Below are 19434 nucleotides of genomic sequence, written 5' to 3'. Positions count from 1 at the left end.
ATACAACTGATGAATATGATTATAGAAGACTGATCAATGAATGTGTATATTGTGTATATAAAAAAAGAAATATATATATAGCAAAGTTATTCTTTACATGGGGGCATTCTTGTTACAATTATATCATAGTCATGATTAACACAACTTGTACAAAATAAATCCTCTTTGCTCGGAATAACAATATATGTTGGTGTTATGTAGCTATAATGAGTAAAATGTGGACAAGAAACAGGAAGAAAGAGAAAAAAAACGTCATGCAGAAATGTATGATGATAATCATCAGTAGATCTTAGACAATTGCAAAGTAAAGCAAGTTAGTAATATGTGACACCAAGTAGGGGGGGGGGCTGTTTTACTTCTAACTACTGGAGTAACACCAGGGTCTTTTTTATCATAAGAGGGGGAAGTCCTCGAGCCGGACTGAAAAATACAGGTTCGGTTTAGCCCGACCCCTTGGTACTCCCCGTCACAAATATAAAAATAAATTGGTATAATGGAATTGCGACGTAAGACGGGAACGGCTGGTTTTGTTACCTTGACACTCAGCGACTGCAGCGCAGAGCGTCACGTCACGTCACCACTTCTAGAGCACAACTCACGCGAGACTGAAACTCAGGAAGTTCCACGTCAGTATCTCTAACGTTAGTGCTCTCTTCAGCAGCCGTAACAGCAGGAACCCGATTGCCACTGCTCACATCTCATTTATCGGATTTTATTGTGACAACACGGGGATAAATTATGGTAAGAGACATTCGAAATAGTTCATGCATGTTTTATTTTGATATAGGTCATCCGAGCGTCCCTGTTTATGTTTTAAAGGGCAGTGAAATTGTCAAATAGAAATGCCTTATTGTGAATAGCTTAGCGGCTAACTAGCTTGAGTTAGCAAGATAACCTGCTGCTCAAAAGCTAACTAATGTCATTTTTTAAGCAACGGTTGTTGGTGAACGGAAGTTCGAGTGATTAACGTTACTTTTGTTTTGAGTCGAATTAATTCAAATGCGTTGTACTGGTTTAGGTTTTTGCGATCATTGAGTTGGTCTGGCTTAAATGTGTTAGCATGCTAATGGTTATTTTGCTACCTAGCGTTAGCTATCTAACTATCCTTTTACTATAGAGTTTCTACCATGTCCCAATCCAAATGACCATGAAAATCACGAGAGTTTGAACGGTGGAGGAACAAAAGGGGAAAGTACCAAAGGTTGTGTATTTTTTCAGCCTCTGAGGCTGGACATAAAGCGGAGGCTGACGGCTCGGTCAGACCGAGTGAAGAGTGTGGACCTTCACCCAACTGAGCCATGGATGCTGGCCAGTCTCTACAACGGCAGTGTCTGTGTGTGGAACCACGAAACGCAGGTGTGATCCCATTGAAGCTGCGTCAGAAAACACAGATTAACACGAACTATCCACTCTTTGATTTGTTACTGTATAGTCCTAAGCGGACTTGACAAACACAAGAAAGAAGTGAGGAATTTGCCGCAAACAATTTCATCAATGGTCTTATTTTTTTTCCCCCAGACACTCGTCAAGACCTTCGAAGTATGTGACCTCCCCGTCAGAGCCTCTAAGTTTGTGGCAAGGAAGAACTGGGTCATTACAGGAGCGGTGAGTTTGATCCATTTTCCTGTTGAGGCCATGAATCTTGACAGTTGTTGTCTCTAACACGAGCAGTTTCACAAACTAGTAGTATAAACCTGAGATCCGAGTTTGAATGTCCTTAATTAGTATAGTTTATGTGCATGTGTGGGCATGTGCAGTAAACCTTAAAACAGGGTCACAGTGTTTTTACATTTGACTTTTCCTTGACTAATGTTTGAATCGTTTTTCTCCCTGGTCAGGATGACATGCAGATCCGGGTGTTCAACTACAACACTTTGGAGCGTGTCCACATGTTTGAGGCCCACTCTGACTATATCCGTTGCATCGCTGTCCATCCGACCCAGCCTTATATCCTCACCAGCAGTGGTAAGCCAGTACACTTAAATAACGATGGGTAGCCTCTTCTGACGTCTTGATGTAAGAACGCAAAGGTGTCTTGGTACCAGTGTCCTCAGAGACAGCGTATTAAGTGCAAACAAGCGTGAATGTATTTCTGTGCAGATGACATGTTGATCAAGCTGTGGGACTGGGAGAAGAAGTGGTCGTGCAGCCAGGTGTTTGAGGGCCACACTCACTACGTCATGCAGATTGTCATCAACCCTAAGGACAACAATCAGTTTGCCAGTGCCTCCCTGGACAGAACAATTAAGGTAGGTGCCGCTTGCTGATGTCTTTACTGCTGCTAATTTTATCTTGTCATTGGATCTCTGGGACACCCAGATTATTCTGCCTTACAGGTCTTTAATGACTATAAATGACATGTCTTTAATTGTAGACGTATAATTACAATATACTTCAAATTAAATGTATTTGAAGTGAATTAGTTGGTTCTCTGATGTGTCCAATGGGTTGTTTCAGGTTTGGCAGCTAGGATCTTCGTCCCCCAATTTTACTTTGGAAGGTCACGAGAAAGGGGTCAATTGCATTGACTATTATAGTGGAGGAGACAAGCCGTACCTCATCTCAGGGGCTGATGACCGCCAAGTAAAGATCTGGGACTACCAGGTAAAAAAACCTCTCTTCTACGAGAATATAAAAGTAAGCCACAAAACAATAATCATTCAACTAATGAACTTAAAAAATGAATAATTAGAGCTTTCTAAGAGAGTTGATAGTTCTAAAAACGGTGTATATTTGCGTCATTGATCAGCTATATCCTTCATATGACCATCCGTTAGCTTTGTTTAACACGCATGTTTAACTTTCTTCCCCTGTGTTGTAGAACAAGACCTGTGTTCAGACTCTGGAGGGCCACGCCCAGAATGTCTCTTGTGTCAGCTTTCACCCTGAGCTGCCCATCATCATCACTGGATCAGAAGACGGTGAGCAAAAATCCCGCTCATCCTAAACTCCGTACACGAACACCCCCACAATGCATTTCAGCTCACGGCCTGCCGGATTATGCAACTTTACCTCCTCCCTCTGTAGGCACGGTGCGTATCTGGCACTCGAGCACTTACCGCCTGGAGAGCACTCTAAACTACGGCATGGAGAGAGTGTGGTGTGTGTGCGGCCTCCGAGGCTCCAACAATGTGGCGCTGGGCTACGATGAAGGCAGCATCATTATCAAGGTGAGCAAAAGAGAGAGTGACAAAATAAACTCTTGCCCGTAAATGTCCTTACATGTTGCTGAATAGTAATGTAGAAGGAAAGGGGAATTTGATCTTTGGAAGAAATCAAGATGAATTGTATTATATATGGAGTCAAATAACTGTCGACATCTGCTGTGTAGGTGGGTCGGGAGGAGCCAGCGATGTCTATGGATACCAACGGAAAAATCATCTGGGCTAAACACAGTGAGGTACAGCAAGCCAACCTGAAGGCCATGGGTGATGCTGAGATCAAGGACGGAGAGAGGCTCCCATTGGCTGTCAAAGACATGGGAAGCTGTGAAATTTACCCCCAAACCATTCAGCATAACCCTAATGGAAGGTATGCCTTTTGACTCGTTAAGATTATCTCAGAATCGGGCAAAAATGTGCAGCAGCCCCACTAATGTGAAGCCCTGTGTTGCAATATGACGATAAATTATCCTTGAATGTGATTATTTTTCATTTCTCAGACTATACGTATCTTTGCAAGATGATTGATCTTCACTATATGTATTTTTGTGTGCACCAGGTTTGTTGTGGTGTGCGGGGATGGAGAGTATATCATCTATACTGCAATGGCTTTGAGGAACAAGAGCTTCGGTTCGGCGCAGGAGTTTGTCTGGGCTCATGACTCATCTGAGTAAGTATGCTGTTGGAAATAGATGCGATACGTCCCCGCTGTATACCTCCTTATTCAGAAAATGAACTGCCTCACTCTTTTGTTCTGTAACAGATATGCCATCAGAGAAAGCAACAGCATTGTCAAGATCTTCAAAAATTTCAAAGAAAAGAAGTCTTTTAAGCCAGACTTTGGAGCGGAAGGTAATTAACATTGTATCGTAATGAACTTGTGGTGTTTTGAAGTGGACGTGTCCCACTGTCTTCTTCACTGTGTGTGTTGCCGTTCCTCCCTGCAGGGATCTACGGAGGTTTCTTGCTTGGGGTGAGGTCAGTGAATGGCCTGGCATTTTATGACTGGGAGAACACAGAGCTGGTCCGCCGCATTGAGATCCAGCCCAAACATGTAAGACTTTTTATTTTGAGGTTAGATCCTAGTCTCGATTATTGATTGAACTTTAACAGCACTGTATGTAAGCCATGTATTAAAGGCCTAAAAAAAGTATTGTTGTTTTAGTAACTTGTTTGTTTCTCACTCTCTCACCCTTTCTTCCTCTTTTTTCATAACCAACCCAGATCTTCTGGTCAGATTCTGGTGAACTGGTCTGCATCGCTACAGAGGAGTCCTTTTTCATTCTGCGTTATATGTCAGAAAAAGTAGCTGCTTCCCAAGAGAATAACGAAGGAGTGACTGAGGATGGCATTGAAGATGCCTTTGAGGTGGGTGCTTTACTCGTAATTTTATTTAATCTTTGTTGTATCCACATAGTTCTATTTCATTGCATAGCTTCAACTCAATGCTTTACATTCAAATGAAGGAGTGCTTTCTCTCTCTCTCTCTTTTATTTATATATATATATATATATATATCTTACATTCACCTCCTTTTTGTGTGATTTATACATTTCTTTATTTCCAGGTCCAGGGAGAAATCCAAGAGATTGTAAAGACTGGACTTTGGGTAGGGGACTGCTTCATCTACACCAGCTCTGTGAACAGACTCAACTACTATGTAGGAGGAGAGATCGTCACCATCGCTCACCTTGACAGGTACCAATACCGGTATTTTAGGATTAAGCTGAATAAACCTTAATGCCCACCCTTTCCAAACACTGCACGGCACGTATCTCTCAAGCAACTTCTTAACGTTGCATACATTGTGTGGAAACAACAACCTCTAAGGTGTAAAAGTGTATCTGAGTACTGTGAAGGATGCTGAATCTTTCACGCCAACTGCTTTCTCTCCCTGCAGGACCATGTACCTGCTGGGTTACATACCCAAGGACGACCGTCTGTACCTTGGAGACAAAGAGCTCAACATCGTGAGCTACTCCCTGCTGGTCTCCGTCCTGGAGTACCAGACTGCCGTAATGAGGAGGGACTTTGGAATGGCCGACAAGGTGCTTCCCACAATTGCTAAAGAGCAGCGGACTAGGGTCGCCCATTTCCTGGAGAAACAGGTAAGGGAAATGCATTATGAGTTGATTTTGCTTATTCAGTTTAATTCCAATGTACCTTGTAAATAGCAGTCAGATTATGTAACGGAAAAGATGCAGCTTTTTTGATAAGAAAGCCCTGCAATAAGCCGTCATGCAGGGCCACTATCCATGATACCAGATGATATATAATTGATAAAGGATTAGGTTTTTTTCTATTCTGACATGGATGTACAGGCTGTGATTGTAAGATGGTGAGTTTTTTTCCTTTTTTCTGCTCTTCAGGGCTTCAAGCAGCAGGCGCTTGCTGTGTCCACAGACCCAGAACACCGGTTTGAGCTGGCGTTGCAGCTGGGAGAGTTGAAAATTGCCTACCAGCTGGCTGCGGAGGCCGAGGTAGGACTATAGTAGTTGGCTCTTGAAACTGAGGCAAACTCTGACATACCACAAGGCGAAAAAATGACCATACAATTCCCAATGGGTCACGAGCCTTTGAATAATGTGGTCATTTCATGCTGGTACCGATCCAGTTCTCTGCCCAGTGCGTTTCTTAATATTTTTCATTTTAAAACCCTGCAGGCGGAGCAGAAGTGGAAACAGTTAGCGGAGCTGGCAATCAGTAAGTGCCAATTCGGCTTGGCCCAGGAGTGCCTGCATCACGCTCAGGATTACGGTGGCCTGCTCCTCCTCGCAACAGCCTCCGGAAACGCTACAATGGTGGGCAAGCTGGCTGAGGGGGCCGAGAGAGACGGCAAGAACAATGTGGCCTTCATGACCTACTTCCTGCAGGGGAAGTGAGTAGCACATGATTGGGACATAGGTGCACAGATTACGGCATAGATATGTAATGATCACATGGAACATGCGGGAACCGCTCATCATATCGTCTTCTCCCCGCAGTCTGGATCAGTGTTTGGAGCTGCTGATCAGAACCAACCGGCTGCCTGAAGCTGCCTTCCTGGCTCGCACCTACCTGCCAAGTCAGGTGTCACGTGTGGTCAAATTATGGAGGGAGAACCTGGCTAAAGTCAACACAAAGGTCTGTTCTCTGATCAGGAATATTGTTTATTTGAAAAGATGTCAATATTGTAAAGAACTTAAACACTAAGATTGAGAAAACAATATGCGCCAAAACAACAACAAGATGTTGTGTTTTTAAGGGTTTAAATATCTGAATATTTCCTATTGAACACGACTCCTTGTGCGGGCTTGTCATTTCAGGCGGCCGAGTCTCTGGCAGACCCAACAGAATACGAGAACCTTTTCCCCGGGCTGAGAGAAGCCTTTAGCGCAGAGCACTACCTCCGAGAGTCCTGCTTGGGCACCTCTAGGCCTGCCAAAGAATATCCTCTGGTCACGGTGAGTTGCACAAGTTTTAACCAATGAGGTAGTTGCGTTGTGGGCCTGCAATGTTCCTCAAGTTTTGTCGCAATCCCTCATAAATCTCATAAATATTTGACACAACCTTTCTCAGCTCAATGAAGACAGGAATATTCTTGAGGAGGCTCAGGGGTACGAGCCCAAAGGGACCTTCATTCCAACTGTTCCCAAGGTTTGTCAACATTTTCTTTTGAGCCAGCCCATAGTATGAGTAAAAATGGTATTTGAAAAATCAGATTGCAGTTCTAAGCGTCTTTGAGTACTTTTAGAGAATTATTATTATTATTCAAACTTTCCAACTTTATTTGACTCCCTTTTTGCGGCAGACACAGGACAGTGAGAAGCCAACGGCGGCTCTGGTCGCTGCAGCTGTGACATCTTCACTCCCGGAACCTGCTGCTTCTGCTGCAGTGGACAAAGAAGAGCAGGAGGAAATCCCTGAGTTAACACAGTCTCAAAAAGAGGTTGGACTCTCACGGTGATTTCTCACCGTTGTAAAAACCCAAAAGTTACTGCTACTTAATCCAAATTAATGAATCATCAGCCCAATATTGTGCTCTGCAACTGTCTGAATAAATAAAATAGAAAAACATTTGACTGTTGTTTTACATATTTAAATTCAATGAAGTTAACAATACATCTAAAAAACAGGATAAATAGGATGAAATATGAATAAATTACCAAATAATTCTAATGAAAACAAATGATTCTTTGTGTCTTTATGTAGACTCTGGATGAGCTGGAAGTGGACCTGGACAACCTCGAGCTGGATGACATCGACACCACAGACGTTAACCTAGATGATGACTTTCTGGATGACTGAGACGTGACACCACTCTGTTACTCTGACTCGTATGAGTTTATTTAAAAGAAAAAAGATGAAAAAAAAGAAAGAGACCAAACTCCCTTTCCCCTTTTTTGTATTTGTACGTAAAAATATTATATTGTCACATCCGCCGACTGCAGTGGCAGGAATTAAGTAGATTATGATTATAATGAAGATGATATCAGAGATGAATAGCAGTAGACCCACGTCTATTTCAAACATTTCTCCATTTTGTAAACCCATTTATTAATTGTTTGAGACACTTTCGCTAACTGTCTATTGAGTGATCTGTTATATTTACTCTGCTTTGTGTTGTCTGTACTGGGAAATCAAAATTCATTCAGTCAAATAAACTTCAGTTGCTGTAAATATTCCTATTTGACTGAAGTGTTTTTGTACAATAGGAGACACAGAATGAAACTTCAGTTTCCATGTTTCCGTAGGGCAGGTCCTTTGACTAAAGCGGAAAGAAAATGGCATCTTCTTGAAAATAATTGTGTTGTATCATAAATGCGATGTTAACAATTGGGGCAGAATCATTTATTTGTCTGCTTGTGTAATAGTTATTGCACAAATACCACAATGAGCTCCATTTCTCTGCCCTTACAGAAAACTGAGAAAGTGGGAATATATAAGATAACATCTACAATGGTGTATAAACTGACTAGAATTCACAGTGGAAATTTGCTTATTGTTGAATATTGTCAATTAATAAATGAAGGTATATTGGTTAAATACGTGTCCTCCGTGTGACCGTCTGCGGGCTCGTGCCGCGCAGTGACCCGGGAGGAACATTCCCCCTCCTCGCCTGCGGGTGGCGCTCTTCTTAGACGGGCTTCGACGATTTTTGTGCAGTTTCGTGTGCAACAAAGTACCGAGCTCGGCAGCTAGCGAGAAGGGGAAAAAACCGGTCTGTAAAGACTGTTGACCTTCTCTCCGTTTTCAAACTAAACTCGTATTGGAAGTTGGATTACAAACGGAACTATCGCGACTCAAACCTCTGACGTCAGTTTGGACGCTTTTGTGGAAGCGCAAGGTGCTTTTTTCCCTAATAACGCTAGTTAGCTAGCTAGCTAGCTAACGAGCAGAGGGGAGAACCAGTGCTAAGCAGCGTTAGGTCAACAAGGAAGAGCCCGTGGACGGACCACGGCACCGGCCGCCGCCATCGCCACGGGGAGTCGGGGCCCGAGAGGGAGCCTGCCGGGCCCTCGGCTTGATGCACCCTGCCCGCGTCGCCTCAGCCGCAGTCCGAGATGGGGGAGACCAAAATTATCTACCACCTGGACGACCAAGAGACGCCGTATCTGGTGAAGCTGTCGGTACCGGCGGACAAAGTCACTCTGGCGGACTTCAAGAACGTCCTCAAGAAGCCGAATTACAAATTCTTCTTCAAATCCATGGACGATGACTTCGGGTAACCGTTAAAAACTGGTTTATTGTGCTCAACGCGGGGGTCTCCGCGCGGCGCCCAGTGTTTTATTCATCCGTCTCTACGGGGAGGGTTGTGGGGGGGGTCACAGCTCGGTTCATGCGAACTCGTCACCTCTCTCCGCCGGCCTGTCAGCAACTTATAAACGCGACCTGGCGCTGCGGGTCCGTCAGCCGGCTCTTCGCGTTGCGGTTCCTTTGTTAGCTGCTAGCGTTAGCACGTCTGTTCAGCGTCGTCAGCCGCGTTTGTTTACATTGCGCGTGCGGCTTGTGACCAAGTTTGGTAATTGTCCGCTGCACAAACTCCAGCGGTAAGAAGAAAACTAGAAGAGTCCCGACCTGGTACGTCAACTTAGGGCAGGAGTGGTAACAAGTGCAGTGGGCATCACTTGACTGGTTAGTGCTGTCAGCTGGTTGGTGGTGGATATATGGGGGGGTTTTGGGGGTCGTTTCACGGTGTTTCAGTGGGTTCTGCAGGCCCTGCTGCTGCTGTCTATTAGCCCCAGGAATGCAGAGTTGGACTGAGGAATGCCCTGTTCATCACTCTGGCAGCTTTATGAGCATGGCCTTTTGTGTTAAAAAACATAGGTGGGAAAAGTAGACGCTTTATGTCCCTCCATAGAGTGCCTTCTACAGAAATCTAAAATAAGGAAAAGGGGGGAGAACGTATGTCTGTTTTTAAAAAGCAAAGATGAGCCAGATGTTTCAAAGGTGGTTCCCGGCAAAACTCAAACTAGGGTGGGGTAGAGACTTCTTAACATCTGTAAGTGGGGAAAGACATGTTTTTTGTGCTGTGAAGAGGGTTGGGTTAGTATGTAAATAGACTATTGAAACTCCAAACGGGGGTAGCTCAACCTATGTGAATGGAATAGACACCGTGACAGATGTCTCCCCGGCCATTACTGTTCATTCAGGGTTTCAATAATAAACTGCCTTTATTACACAACAACCAGCGCAGCATTTTACATTGGCATTGAGCAATATTATGTGTCTTGAGGTGGATACGTGTAGGAATAGTGTAAAGCGCTGACTGTCCCAGTATGTTCGTCTTTCCTTCTCCTGCCTCATGTTTATTGCCCTGAGAGGGCTTTTGTGTTGGTTAAGGTTTACTGCAACAGCTTTGTTCTCTTTACAGGGTGGTAAAGGAGGAAATATCTGACGACAACGCTAAACTGCCCTGTTTTAATGGACGCGTGGTGTCATGGGTAGGTTTGAAGTCCATTCATTTTTTTTCCTCATTCAAATCATCCCCTTTTGGTTTTGTTTATTGTGTCTGTGTTGTCTGTGTGCGAGATTAAGTGTGTCTGTGTGGCAACTGTTTGCGTGTGAGTGTAACAATGATTCCCATCTGCTGGCCAGGGACCACATTCATACTGGGTCTCTAAGGAGATGCCCTATTCCTCCGGGTGTTAATATCATTATCACATAATGAGCAGCAGAAGAGCAACAGACCGAGGCAAACACTCTTTATATCTGTGTGTGTTCAACGCACTTTTAGAAGGTGATCAGCAATTATTTTAAACTCATTCCATAAAATTCCTCTACCAGCTAGTAACAGTGTGCAACCCAGGCCGACTTGCATGCATGTGCTTGCATGCAGTATCTCATCTAGAGGCTCACAGCAGTAATTATTCTGTCTCCGTAACACAAGAGACATCTGGTGCCGGTTCTTCATTCCTCTCCCTTCAACTGGAAATTGGGTTAAAACAAGTGAAATCACAGGATAGGCGAAAAAATCCCCCCAAAACAAAGGTCACGCTGCATGTCCTCTAACAGGAAGATTGACTCATGAAGCGAAAGGTATTTGGTCAGTTCACAGTGTGGTTATAATTACAGGTTTTTCGTTACGAATGATCAACACAGGGTTCTTGTTGGATACTGTTTGATAATCCAGCGTGCTTGTTTTGATGTGACCCTCTGTTGTGGTGATTTTCATTCCACTATTGGAGGTTTGATTCAAAGCCAATTCCTCTGTTTTTGTGTGTCTGTGTGTGTGAGAGATGTATTTGAATTTATTGGTTATCTCCTGGGGATTGTTGAAATGTTCCATCTACAATGAAACGTTATCTCTGCTACGGTGTGTCCTTTTGTTTGTCTCCACCATTCATCTGTTGTTTCAATGATGTGATTGATGGTTCTCGGGGGTCCGGGGGCCCGGCCCACTATCCTCACAGTATCACAACAGACCAGCACCCTCAATCTGGCCTGTTGTACTTCATTGTAAGCTGACAACCAGATTGTATCTCCCACATTCTCCTGGTGCACCGTAAATGTCCTGCAGTCACTACACACCTTCCCCTTTCACCACAACACTTTGTTTTGCCTTTTTAAACTGAACCTGAAATGGAACAAACATTCATTAATTCGACCCAAAGTGTTTTATGGCCAAACACAATTGATGAAATATACAAAGTGTAATTAACATGACGGGTGTGGTGAAGCTGGCACAACACAACCTGGGTATGCTGCGTGTAAAACATAGAATGCTTTAGTTCAAACGTCTGATTTAACTTTTTGCTGCTCATTACACCAAAGAAACGGTGTACTAAATGATTATAGTCATATCCCAGTTGTAATGTAAACACAGAGCAAATGTGGGCTGCTAATGGTGTACACTGTTTCCCATTGATCCAGTGTTAGTTTTAAGCTTGTTATTGCTTGCATGTTTAATATGGCCAAGACGACAAAGATCTACAGATTCACGGCCCAGTGTCAAGAGGGAGGATGCTTTGTAATGGTGAAGGCCGTGTATTGTAATGTTAAAACTCATTGGTCACATCATTTGTCCTGAACAACGGTCATGGTTTATTGCATCGCACTTCTTCCTCACTTTGGTTACTCGGGCAACACAGTCCGGGAGACGAATAACAACTTGGTTTACGGTCTGTTCCACAGCGTGGCTCTGTCCGCAGGAAATTGGTTGACAACTACTTGATTTATTCTACAGTTAATGAGACATGGTAATGCCCAACAATCCATAATTACTGCCAAGCCTCTGCAAAGCGGGCATATAGCAGCCGGCCCTTGAGTACTGTCTAGTGTAAACACACCTGTGCCGTCACCCACATGTTCCGTGTCGCTCCCTGTGTTCGTTCCCCGCACTGACCCGACTCCCTTGTCTGTTGACAGTTGGTCTCTGGAGACGGGGCCCACACAGACGCAAGTTCCGTGGCGGACAGCATAGATGCGGCTCTGCCTTTGGAGAGGACGGGGGGCATCGGAGACTCGAGACCACCCTCCTATCAGTCAGTATATTGGGGAAAGAGCGTGTCATACTCTCTCTCTGTCTGTGTGTGAGAAAGAGGCCATGCATACTTTGTGTTTGGCTCAGTGTGAATGTGTCCTGTGTTTCCTAATAACCACGGTAACAGAGGAAACGGCCAACTTGGAAAAGTGTGACTACTTGTGACTGCGCAGGAGGAAATAAAACCCACCTTTTTTGTCTTGATAAACGTTTATCATTAGATTATCGTAATTCTGGAATTTGATGTGCAGCAACTGGTGTCTCTCATTTGCGCTCCCCAGTCTTTTTATAGTTTTGTAATGTGATTATAACAAGAAGCGTTTAATACAAACATTTCTCAACACTAACTCTGTCGTGCATGTCTCTGTCTGAAGTGGTATCGCGGCAAGTGGTCGAGACAGTCTGGACAACGAGACAGAGACCGGCTCCATGGTGTCGCAGAGGAGAGAGCGGGACAGGCCGCGGCGGAAACACACCAACGAACACGGTCAGGAAGTCACCGCTCACTGATGTTATTCATCTGGGGGTGGTGGGAGGGGGCATCGTGGGTTTTATCATGCATCAGCACATGAAAAGCTGAGCGCAGCGTACGCACAGTGACGTGAGAGATGCACATCTGCAGCCTGATTCTATCAGAGATTCTATAAACCGGGAAGCATGTGGGGCCTAAGATGCTTGATGATTGTGGTTCGATAAGCATGAAGAGAAGCATCATGACTCAACTTGTATCCTTTGTCATAAAATATGTATATTTCTGTGGGCCTCGTGTATGCCTGTGTCCTGCTGGTCCTAATGCCGTCCCACTGAAGGTGGAAGACAGAATGGACACCCGGGGCGTTCGATTGGACGCGGCGGCCCCGAATACGACAGCTGCTCGTCCTTCATGAGCAGCGAGCTGGAGTCTACTTCCTGTTATGATTCAGAAGATGATGACGCAACCAGCAGGTCTGATATCCTGTGTCGCTGTCCAGCATGTTGTTCATTAGGTCACTTTCCCAATGACAAAAACAGCCCTTTGGCTTGAGGAATGTGTCTGCACCTACACGTGATGGGTTTTTGGCAGAGGTAAACACAATGGGGTTTTCTGTTGGTTTTTGTGGTTATCCCCTTTGGTTCTCTTGCAGGGGTCGTTAAAATATTTTCGACCCACTTAAGAGACTCTGCCATTCTGGGATCCCCCCGCCCCCTCCACCCTTCCCGCCTTGCTCACCCATCCTTCATCCAGATCTGGAGAACAGCTTCGTCAGTAGATTTTCTACAACACACCAAGAAATTAACTTTTGCCTGAACAAAATGTGTGTAAATCATTGGCACTGATTCTACGTTCAGGATTTAATTCGGGGTAAAAGTTCTAATAAATGAAGTGGGTTGGGTGTGAAAGCTCTTAGTGGGAACGATGTTTAATTTTTTATTCATGTAGGTAACATTTAAATAAATGTGGACCGGTAAGATTCTCTCTACAGTTTCTGTTCACGTATTTTTATTCACATTAGATGTGGTGTGTTTTTTTTAGTTTGATTTAAGTAGATTATTATAATTATTATTATTACCATAACTCAACATATGCGGTTTAATATCTTTTTAGATAAGTTGGCACGTAGCAATACATATTTGGTCGTATAGTAAGACACGTGTGTGTGTGTGAGTGATCTCAAAACCAACTACCTTTCTTCTTCTCTTATATTCAGATTTAGCAGCTCCACTGAGCAGAGCTCCTCTCGTCTAATGAGACGACACCGCCGTCGCCGACGGAAACCCAAGGCCTCCAACATCGACAGGGTGAGACGGCAAATATGTCTCAGAATTCTTTTTTGAAATTGTGTTGCCGTTTGGTTATTTTGGTTCTTTTTCTCATTACATTTCTTGTCTCCAGTCTTCTTCATTCAGCAGCATCACAGACTCCACCATGTCTCTGAACATCATCACTGTCACTCTCAACATGGGTGAGTCACTCGGTCGGTTGGGAGCTGAACACAGAATGCAATTTGATTTGTTGGGATGATTAGAGTGTGCGTTTCTTCTGAATAACGCCTCCTTAAATAGTCACACTCTTTCCCAAGATGGAGGGAATATGCAGATGTAGTTAATTTCTTTCCATTTGATCACCTCTTCTGTCTTTACTTACTTCAATACACATAGTTTGTTCCCTCTTTACAGAGAAGTACAACTTTTTGGGCATCAGCATTGTGGGCCAGAGTAATGAGAGGGGAGATGGAGGAATCTACATTGGCTCCATCATGAAGGGAGGAGCTGTGGCTGCAGATGGACGTATAGAGCCTGGGGACATGCTGCTGCAGGTGTGTGCGTGTTTTGCATTTATTGCTATCAGATTCCTGACATGTTTTTACACTGATGGACCTGTGTAAAGCATAAATTCTATTCCAGTATATTATTTACATTCTTATCCCATAATTTCTCTCCTATGTGTACATATAATTTCAATTCCATTATAACTAACTGTATGAGTGTCTTAATCTAAAGCAGGATATGTCAGTCAGGAGTGTTAATAGCTTTAATATGTTATTTATTTATTTATTGCCACCTCCAATTTATAATATGTGACGCCGTGTGGAGGCCTGCCGGTTCCCCTAATGGCAAACTGTAGGGAGAACATCTGTATACCTGTGATTGTGTCATACCTCATTAAATAGTGAACTTAAGGCTGTTCTTTCGTTCACATTATCAATCACACTTCTGTGCAGATGTATGTTCTCAACGTGTAGAGATATTTTTAATCCTTTTCTTCTCTGCAGGTGAATGACATCAACTTTGAGAACATGAGCAACGACGATGCCGTTCGAGTGCTGAGGGACATTGTGCACAAGCCCGGGTGAGCAGCAAACTGGCCCACGTCAAACAATCGCATGGCTGTAGATCGCATAGACATGTTCGTCCCTTAAACACAGATGCAGGACACGACCAAATTTGAGGCCATTTGTTGTCTCTGTTTGTTTTTGTATCAGTCCCATTACTCTGACTGTGGCCAAGTGCTGGGACCCAAACCCTCGGAGTTGCTTTGCTCTGCCAAGGAGTGAGTGTTCACCTCTTATTCTTGTTTGTCCTCCTCATACATGCGTTTAAGTAACGGTCCACCCTACGTTTAATTCAACAGGTGAGCCAATCCGGCCCATTGACCCGGCCGCGTGGGTGTCCCACACGGCGGCCATGACCGGGGTGTACCCCGCATATGGCATGAGCCCTTCTATGAGCACCGTCACCTCCACCAGCTCCTCCATCAGCAGCTCGATCCCTGAGACTGAACGTGAGTCCCATCGCCTTCATTGCTTCTTATCAAGGCCCTTTAATTCAAATCATTGTTACACTGTAACCTTGAGCATTATGATAGGAGGCATAAAAACGTCCCGGGATTGTTGAATTCACTTCACAATCATCCTCTGTTCTCCAAAAGGACATTACTTCCTCGTACATGTTGATAAATCTCTTCCTGCCTTCTGCAGACTGGATTCCTGCGACTATTCTCTGTTCCAGCGTTTTACTGAGTACAGCCTCTTAGCTTCCATCTGCTCAATAACTTGTCAAAACAAAGCCATAACTCGCATCTTCCCTGTAATTTCTGGAATAAGCGGTCATGTTTCTTCTTTCCCTCAGGAGAAAAAAAAAAAAGCTTTCCTCTTTACACATTTCTTGACCATAATGATATGACTCACAATTCTGGAGATTTAACCAGACAGAACATACATGTCAAATGATCACATGCTGGCATTTTTGCCTTCAATTTATGGTTTAGTTGTGCTTTTTTCATATACTTTGCATAAACCGCCAACCGTATTGGTGCCAAAAGCCAATGGTAATAAGTATTAAGCACAGCTCGGTTATAGTGTAATTATATCAAGAATCCAACCTAATTTGTCAAATTCATGATGCTTTGCATTGCAGTCCTGACCACAAGAAACCAAATATTATCCAAAGCAAATTCAACAACCAGATAAACATTGTTGGAACCTTCAGAGCTACATATATGTGAGCTTAATTTATTGTTTGTAACAGCAGCAGGTAAAGTTACGGAGTAAACATAACAATGAGAAATGCTCAATATATACAATAAAATAACAGGGCAGAAAGTTGCATGTGCTTCTACTCCTTTGATAACATATCCTCTGATCTTTCCCAGGATTCGATGACTTTCACCTCTCCATCCACAGCGACATGGCAACGGTTGCTAAGGCCATGGCCTGTCCAGAGTCCGGTCTGGAGGTGCGGGACAGGATGTGGCTCAAGATTACCATTGCGAATGCCTTCATCGGTATGTCTGTCGTGATCCTGCATTTCTTTTTTCCTTCATTCATCTCCACCCATCTTCCCTTTTCAGCTTTTTATGACCGCCTGAGGGAAAGCCTCCCTAATCCATCAATTCAGTTCAGTTGTGTATCACAGCAGCATTACTTTTTTTTATTTCTGGAAGAAATAAAATGTTCCTTAGTTCCTGATTTAAAACGAGTCTAATAGACAAGTCCAATCTCGTAAATTATTCTAAATTGTTAAATAAGCTATAGAATCTAATTAAAACTGCACTTAAAGGATGCCTGTCTTTGTGTCCTCAGGTTCGGATGTGGTGGACTGGCTCTTCCATCACGTGGAGGGGTTCTCAGATCGCCGAGAAGCCCGAAAATATGCCAGCAACCTGCTGAAGGCCGGCTTCATACGACACACCGTCAATAAGATCACCTTCTCTGAGCAGTGCTACTACGTCTTCGGAGACCTGTGTGGCAGTGAGTGGATGCCGAGATCTCTGTCGCGCGTTTGCGTTAACAAGTGCACAAGTGTCAAAGTCTAAGCCAGTTCTTCCTTCTCTCTCTCTCTCTCAGACATGACCCATCTGTCTCTCCATGAACACGACGGCTCCAGCGGCGGGGCTTCAGATCAGGACACTGTCCCCCCTCTGCCTCACCCGGGTGCCGCCCCCTGGCCCATGACTCTGCCCTACCAGTTCCCCATTCTACACCCGTACGACATGCAACAGCCCGGCCACGGTGGACCGGGCGCCGGCAGCGCAGGAAGCCAGAACAGCGGTGAGTGCTATTGGGCCGCGCTGCTTCTGGTGATTCCACAGAGCCGTCAGTGCGAAACCACGTCAATGCCATATCAAGTTTTTAGTTTGTTCAGCAGAGTAAAAGGCTATAAAGTCATTAGGATTTCATGCTAGCTGCTGCCGCTGCATTTTGGTTATGGCTGAAGGGGCACTTGGCACAGAGAAATTGAATGGAATACTTCAACATTTTGCTGTGTCAAACATCTGGTTTGCTGTCGAATCCAAAAAGGAAATCAACTTATATTTGATCTCCACACAGTTTATTTTCCAGTCCAGGGCTAGTGCGTGTTTGGATGAGCTTACTTGAAGTGATAAATATTCCATCCAATAGCTCTACAGGTGCCTTGTTTATTAACATGTGTAGAAACTGAAAGGCAGACAATGTGGTTTCAAGAAGAGTTTGCCTACACAGTGGATATATTTACTGACCAACAACAGATGCACTCCACCCACTGCACACACATCTCAGATGTCCTCATTTTTGTCGTTGCACACGTACATTGCATTTACTTAACTGGGCTACATGATGCAACATGGATTCCTGAGTGGATGTTTGGATATTTAATTGCATTTCGTTAGTCTTGCCTCCCCATTTGCTGCTCAGCTAGAACATGCCTCTTAAGTGAGCAGGCTGTTTGTGGTGATAAAATGAAAACATGCATTGCCTTCAGTAATGGCTGAGCTGTTTGGCCTGTGGATGGTCCGCTCACGTGCCTGCATTAGTCATGCGGCTCCTGAGAGTCTCCCACAAACTGGGTCACTCGCGCCTGCCCTCCTCGGCGAGAAATGCTGTATGGTAATTGCTGATCGCAACCTGGATGATAATCACATTTCTCCCCCTCTTGTCTACAGGAAGCAGCGGCTCGAACTGCAGTAAAAACGAGGGTCGGAAGTCCGGCGGCAGCGGCAGCGAACCCGAGATCAGGAGCCACCGAGCTCCGAGTGAGCGCTCAGCGGCTCCCCCTAGTGAGCGGAGCGTCCGCAGCTCCGTCAGCCACCGCAGCGCCCACTCCCACTCGATAGCCTTCGGCCCGGGGCTGGTCTACGGCCCCCCCGGCCTGCCCCCCCAGCCCCCGCTGTCGACGGCCGCACCCGGTGCCCCGCCGGGCCGGGAGCTCGCCTCCGTGCCCCCCGAGCTCACTGCGTCGCGGCAGTCACTGCGCATGGCGGTGGGCAACGCCGGAGAGTTCTTCGTCGACGTGATGTAACGCGGGTAGTGGGCCGATGAGCAAGCAGCAGATCGGGCTTCATTGTGTCGCTGTGAATCTGAGAAGGACGGCATGGCAGGACCCGGGAGGGTGGGGGGGTGGCATGATAGCAAAAACCCAAGGCCTTGGTTCCGCTCTCCTAAAAGCAGAAGTGGAACCAACCATGTTGTGTATGTTGGGAGAAAATGTTCCTCCTTCCTTGTGCTTTTCCTTCCTGGTAGTATTAGCGGCCATACTTTCTTCAGTGAAGAACTCCTCCCCGCTCGAGATGGAACCAAAGCTCCTTTCTCAGTTTTCTCCGTCAGGAAGAGTTTGCGTAAGGACAAAGAGTGAGAGAGGGAGCGAGGCGCCGTGAGCAGACGACGGAGGATAATGACGCAGTGCTTTTCCACGTAGCTGCTTTTCATTTGCGCTTCTCTTCACTCTCCCTTCCTCCATTATCCTGACATTCTGTGTCCTCCCCTTCTGCTGTCGCATCAAAACTGAGCGCAAGAAGCCTCTTCTTCCTTCCTCGTGTGCTTTCAGCTCCAACTCACTGACCTCTTAACCATAGCAACAACCAACCTGAAAAAATTACTAACTGTTAACCGTATTCAGACTTTTTAAACGTTTGCTCGATTTAAGAGAAATGGGAAAAATGTGTATGTAGTGCAAGAGAGCCACAGTCCGTCTTACTGTAAGAATGCATTTGATTTATTATATACGTAGTTGGTCTCAAGTAGTTTCATTTTTAAACACTAAACATGAGCATCCAGCTTCAAGAGTCATTTTTACACTAAACTGAATTTTCATCTTCTAACCAGAGCATTTTCAGACTCTGTCTTGTGATAATGTGTAGTGGGAAGAAGTTCTTATGTCTTTCACACTACTCTTTTATCAAGGAAAAATGTCTTTTTATTTATAAATATAGTTTTATGACTTAACGCTGCTGCAGTGTGTGTGTGATGTTTTTATTTAAATGTGTGCCATAGCTTGTGTTAGTGTTTATATCTGTCTTATATCTGACCTTGTTTTGGTTTTAATGGTACGTGGTTCATGTTTGCATTTTAAGGC

General features: G+C 44.7%; 2 protein-coding genes across 2 annotated transcripts; both read left to right on the top strand.

Moving 5' to 3' along the window:
- Window positions 1–393: 393 nt before the first annotated feature.
- Window positions 394–7824, top strand: copb2 (COPI coat complex subunit beta 2). Its single transcript, XM_040169774.2, has 22 exons — window positions 394–741; window positions 1219–1356; window positions 1519–1605; window positions 1839–1965; window positions 2101–2249; window positions 2458–2604; window positions 2822–2921; window positions 3028–3170; window positions 3332–3531; window positions 3721–3831; window positions 3925–4013; window positions 4109–4215; window positions 4386–4529; window positions 4729–4859; window positions 5062–5269; window positions 5531–5641; window positions 5825–6039; window positions 6146–6284; window positions 6467–6604; window positions 6720–6797; window positions 6952–7089; window positions 7353–7824. Exons 1-22 carry the CDS (start codon window positions 739–741, stop codon window positions 7446–7448), a joined length of 2799 nt encoding a protein of 932 aa, XP_040025708.1. The 5' UTR covers window positions 394–738; the 3' UTR covers window positions 7449–7824.
- A 388-nt stretch (window positions 7825–8212) lies between these two features.
- Window positions 8213–19304, top strand: LOC120814608 (segment polarity protein dishevelled homolog DVL-3). The gene is made up of 15 exons (XM_040169775.2): window positions 8213–8865; window positions 10015–10084; window positions 12009–12124; window positions 12498–12610; window positions 12933–13068; window positions 13812–13902; window positions 13997–14066; window positions 14281–14420; window positions 14877–14953; window positions 15087–15154; window positions 15236–15385; window positions 16256–16387; window positions 16686–16853; window positions 16950–17153; window positions 18026–19304. Exons 1-15 carry the CDS (start codon window positions 8705–8707, stop codon window positions 18379–18381), a joined length of 2052 nt encoding a protein of 683 aa, XP_040025709.2. The 5' UTR covers window positions 8213–8704; the 3' UTR covers window positions 18382–19304.
- Window positions 19305–19434: the final 130 nt, after the last annotated feature.

The sequence above is a fragment of the Gasterosteus aculeatus genome, chromosome 3 (assembly GCF_964276395.1).
Source record: "Gasterosteus aculeatus chromosome 3, fGasAcu3.hap1.1, whole genome shotgun sequence".
NCBI lineage: Eukaryota > Metazoa > Chordata > Actinopteri > Perciformes > Gasterosteidae > Gasterosteus > Gasterosteus aculeatus.
Note: the sequence above shows the minus strand (reverse complement) of the source record. Positions and strands in the feature narration are given on the sequence as shown.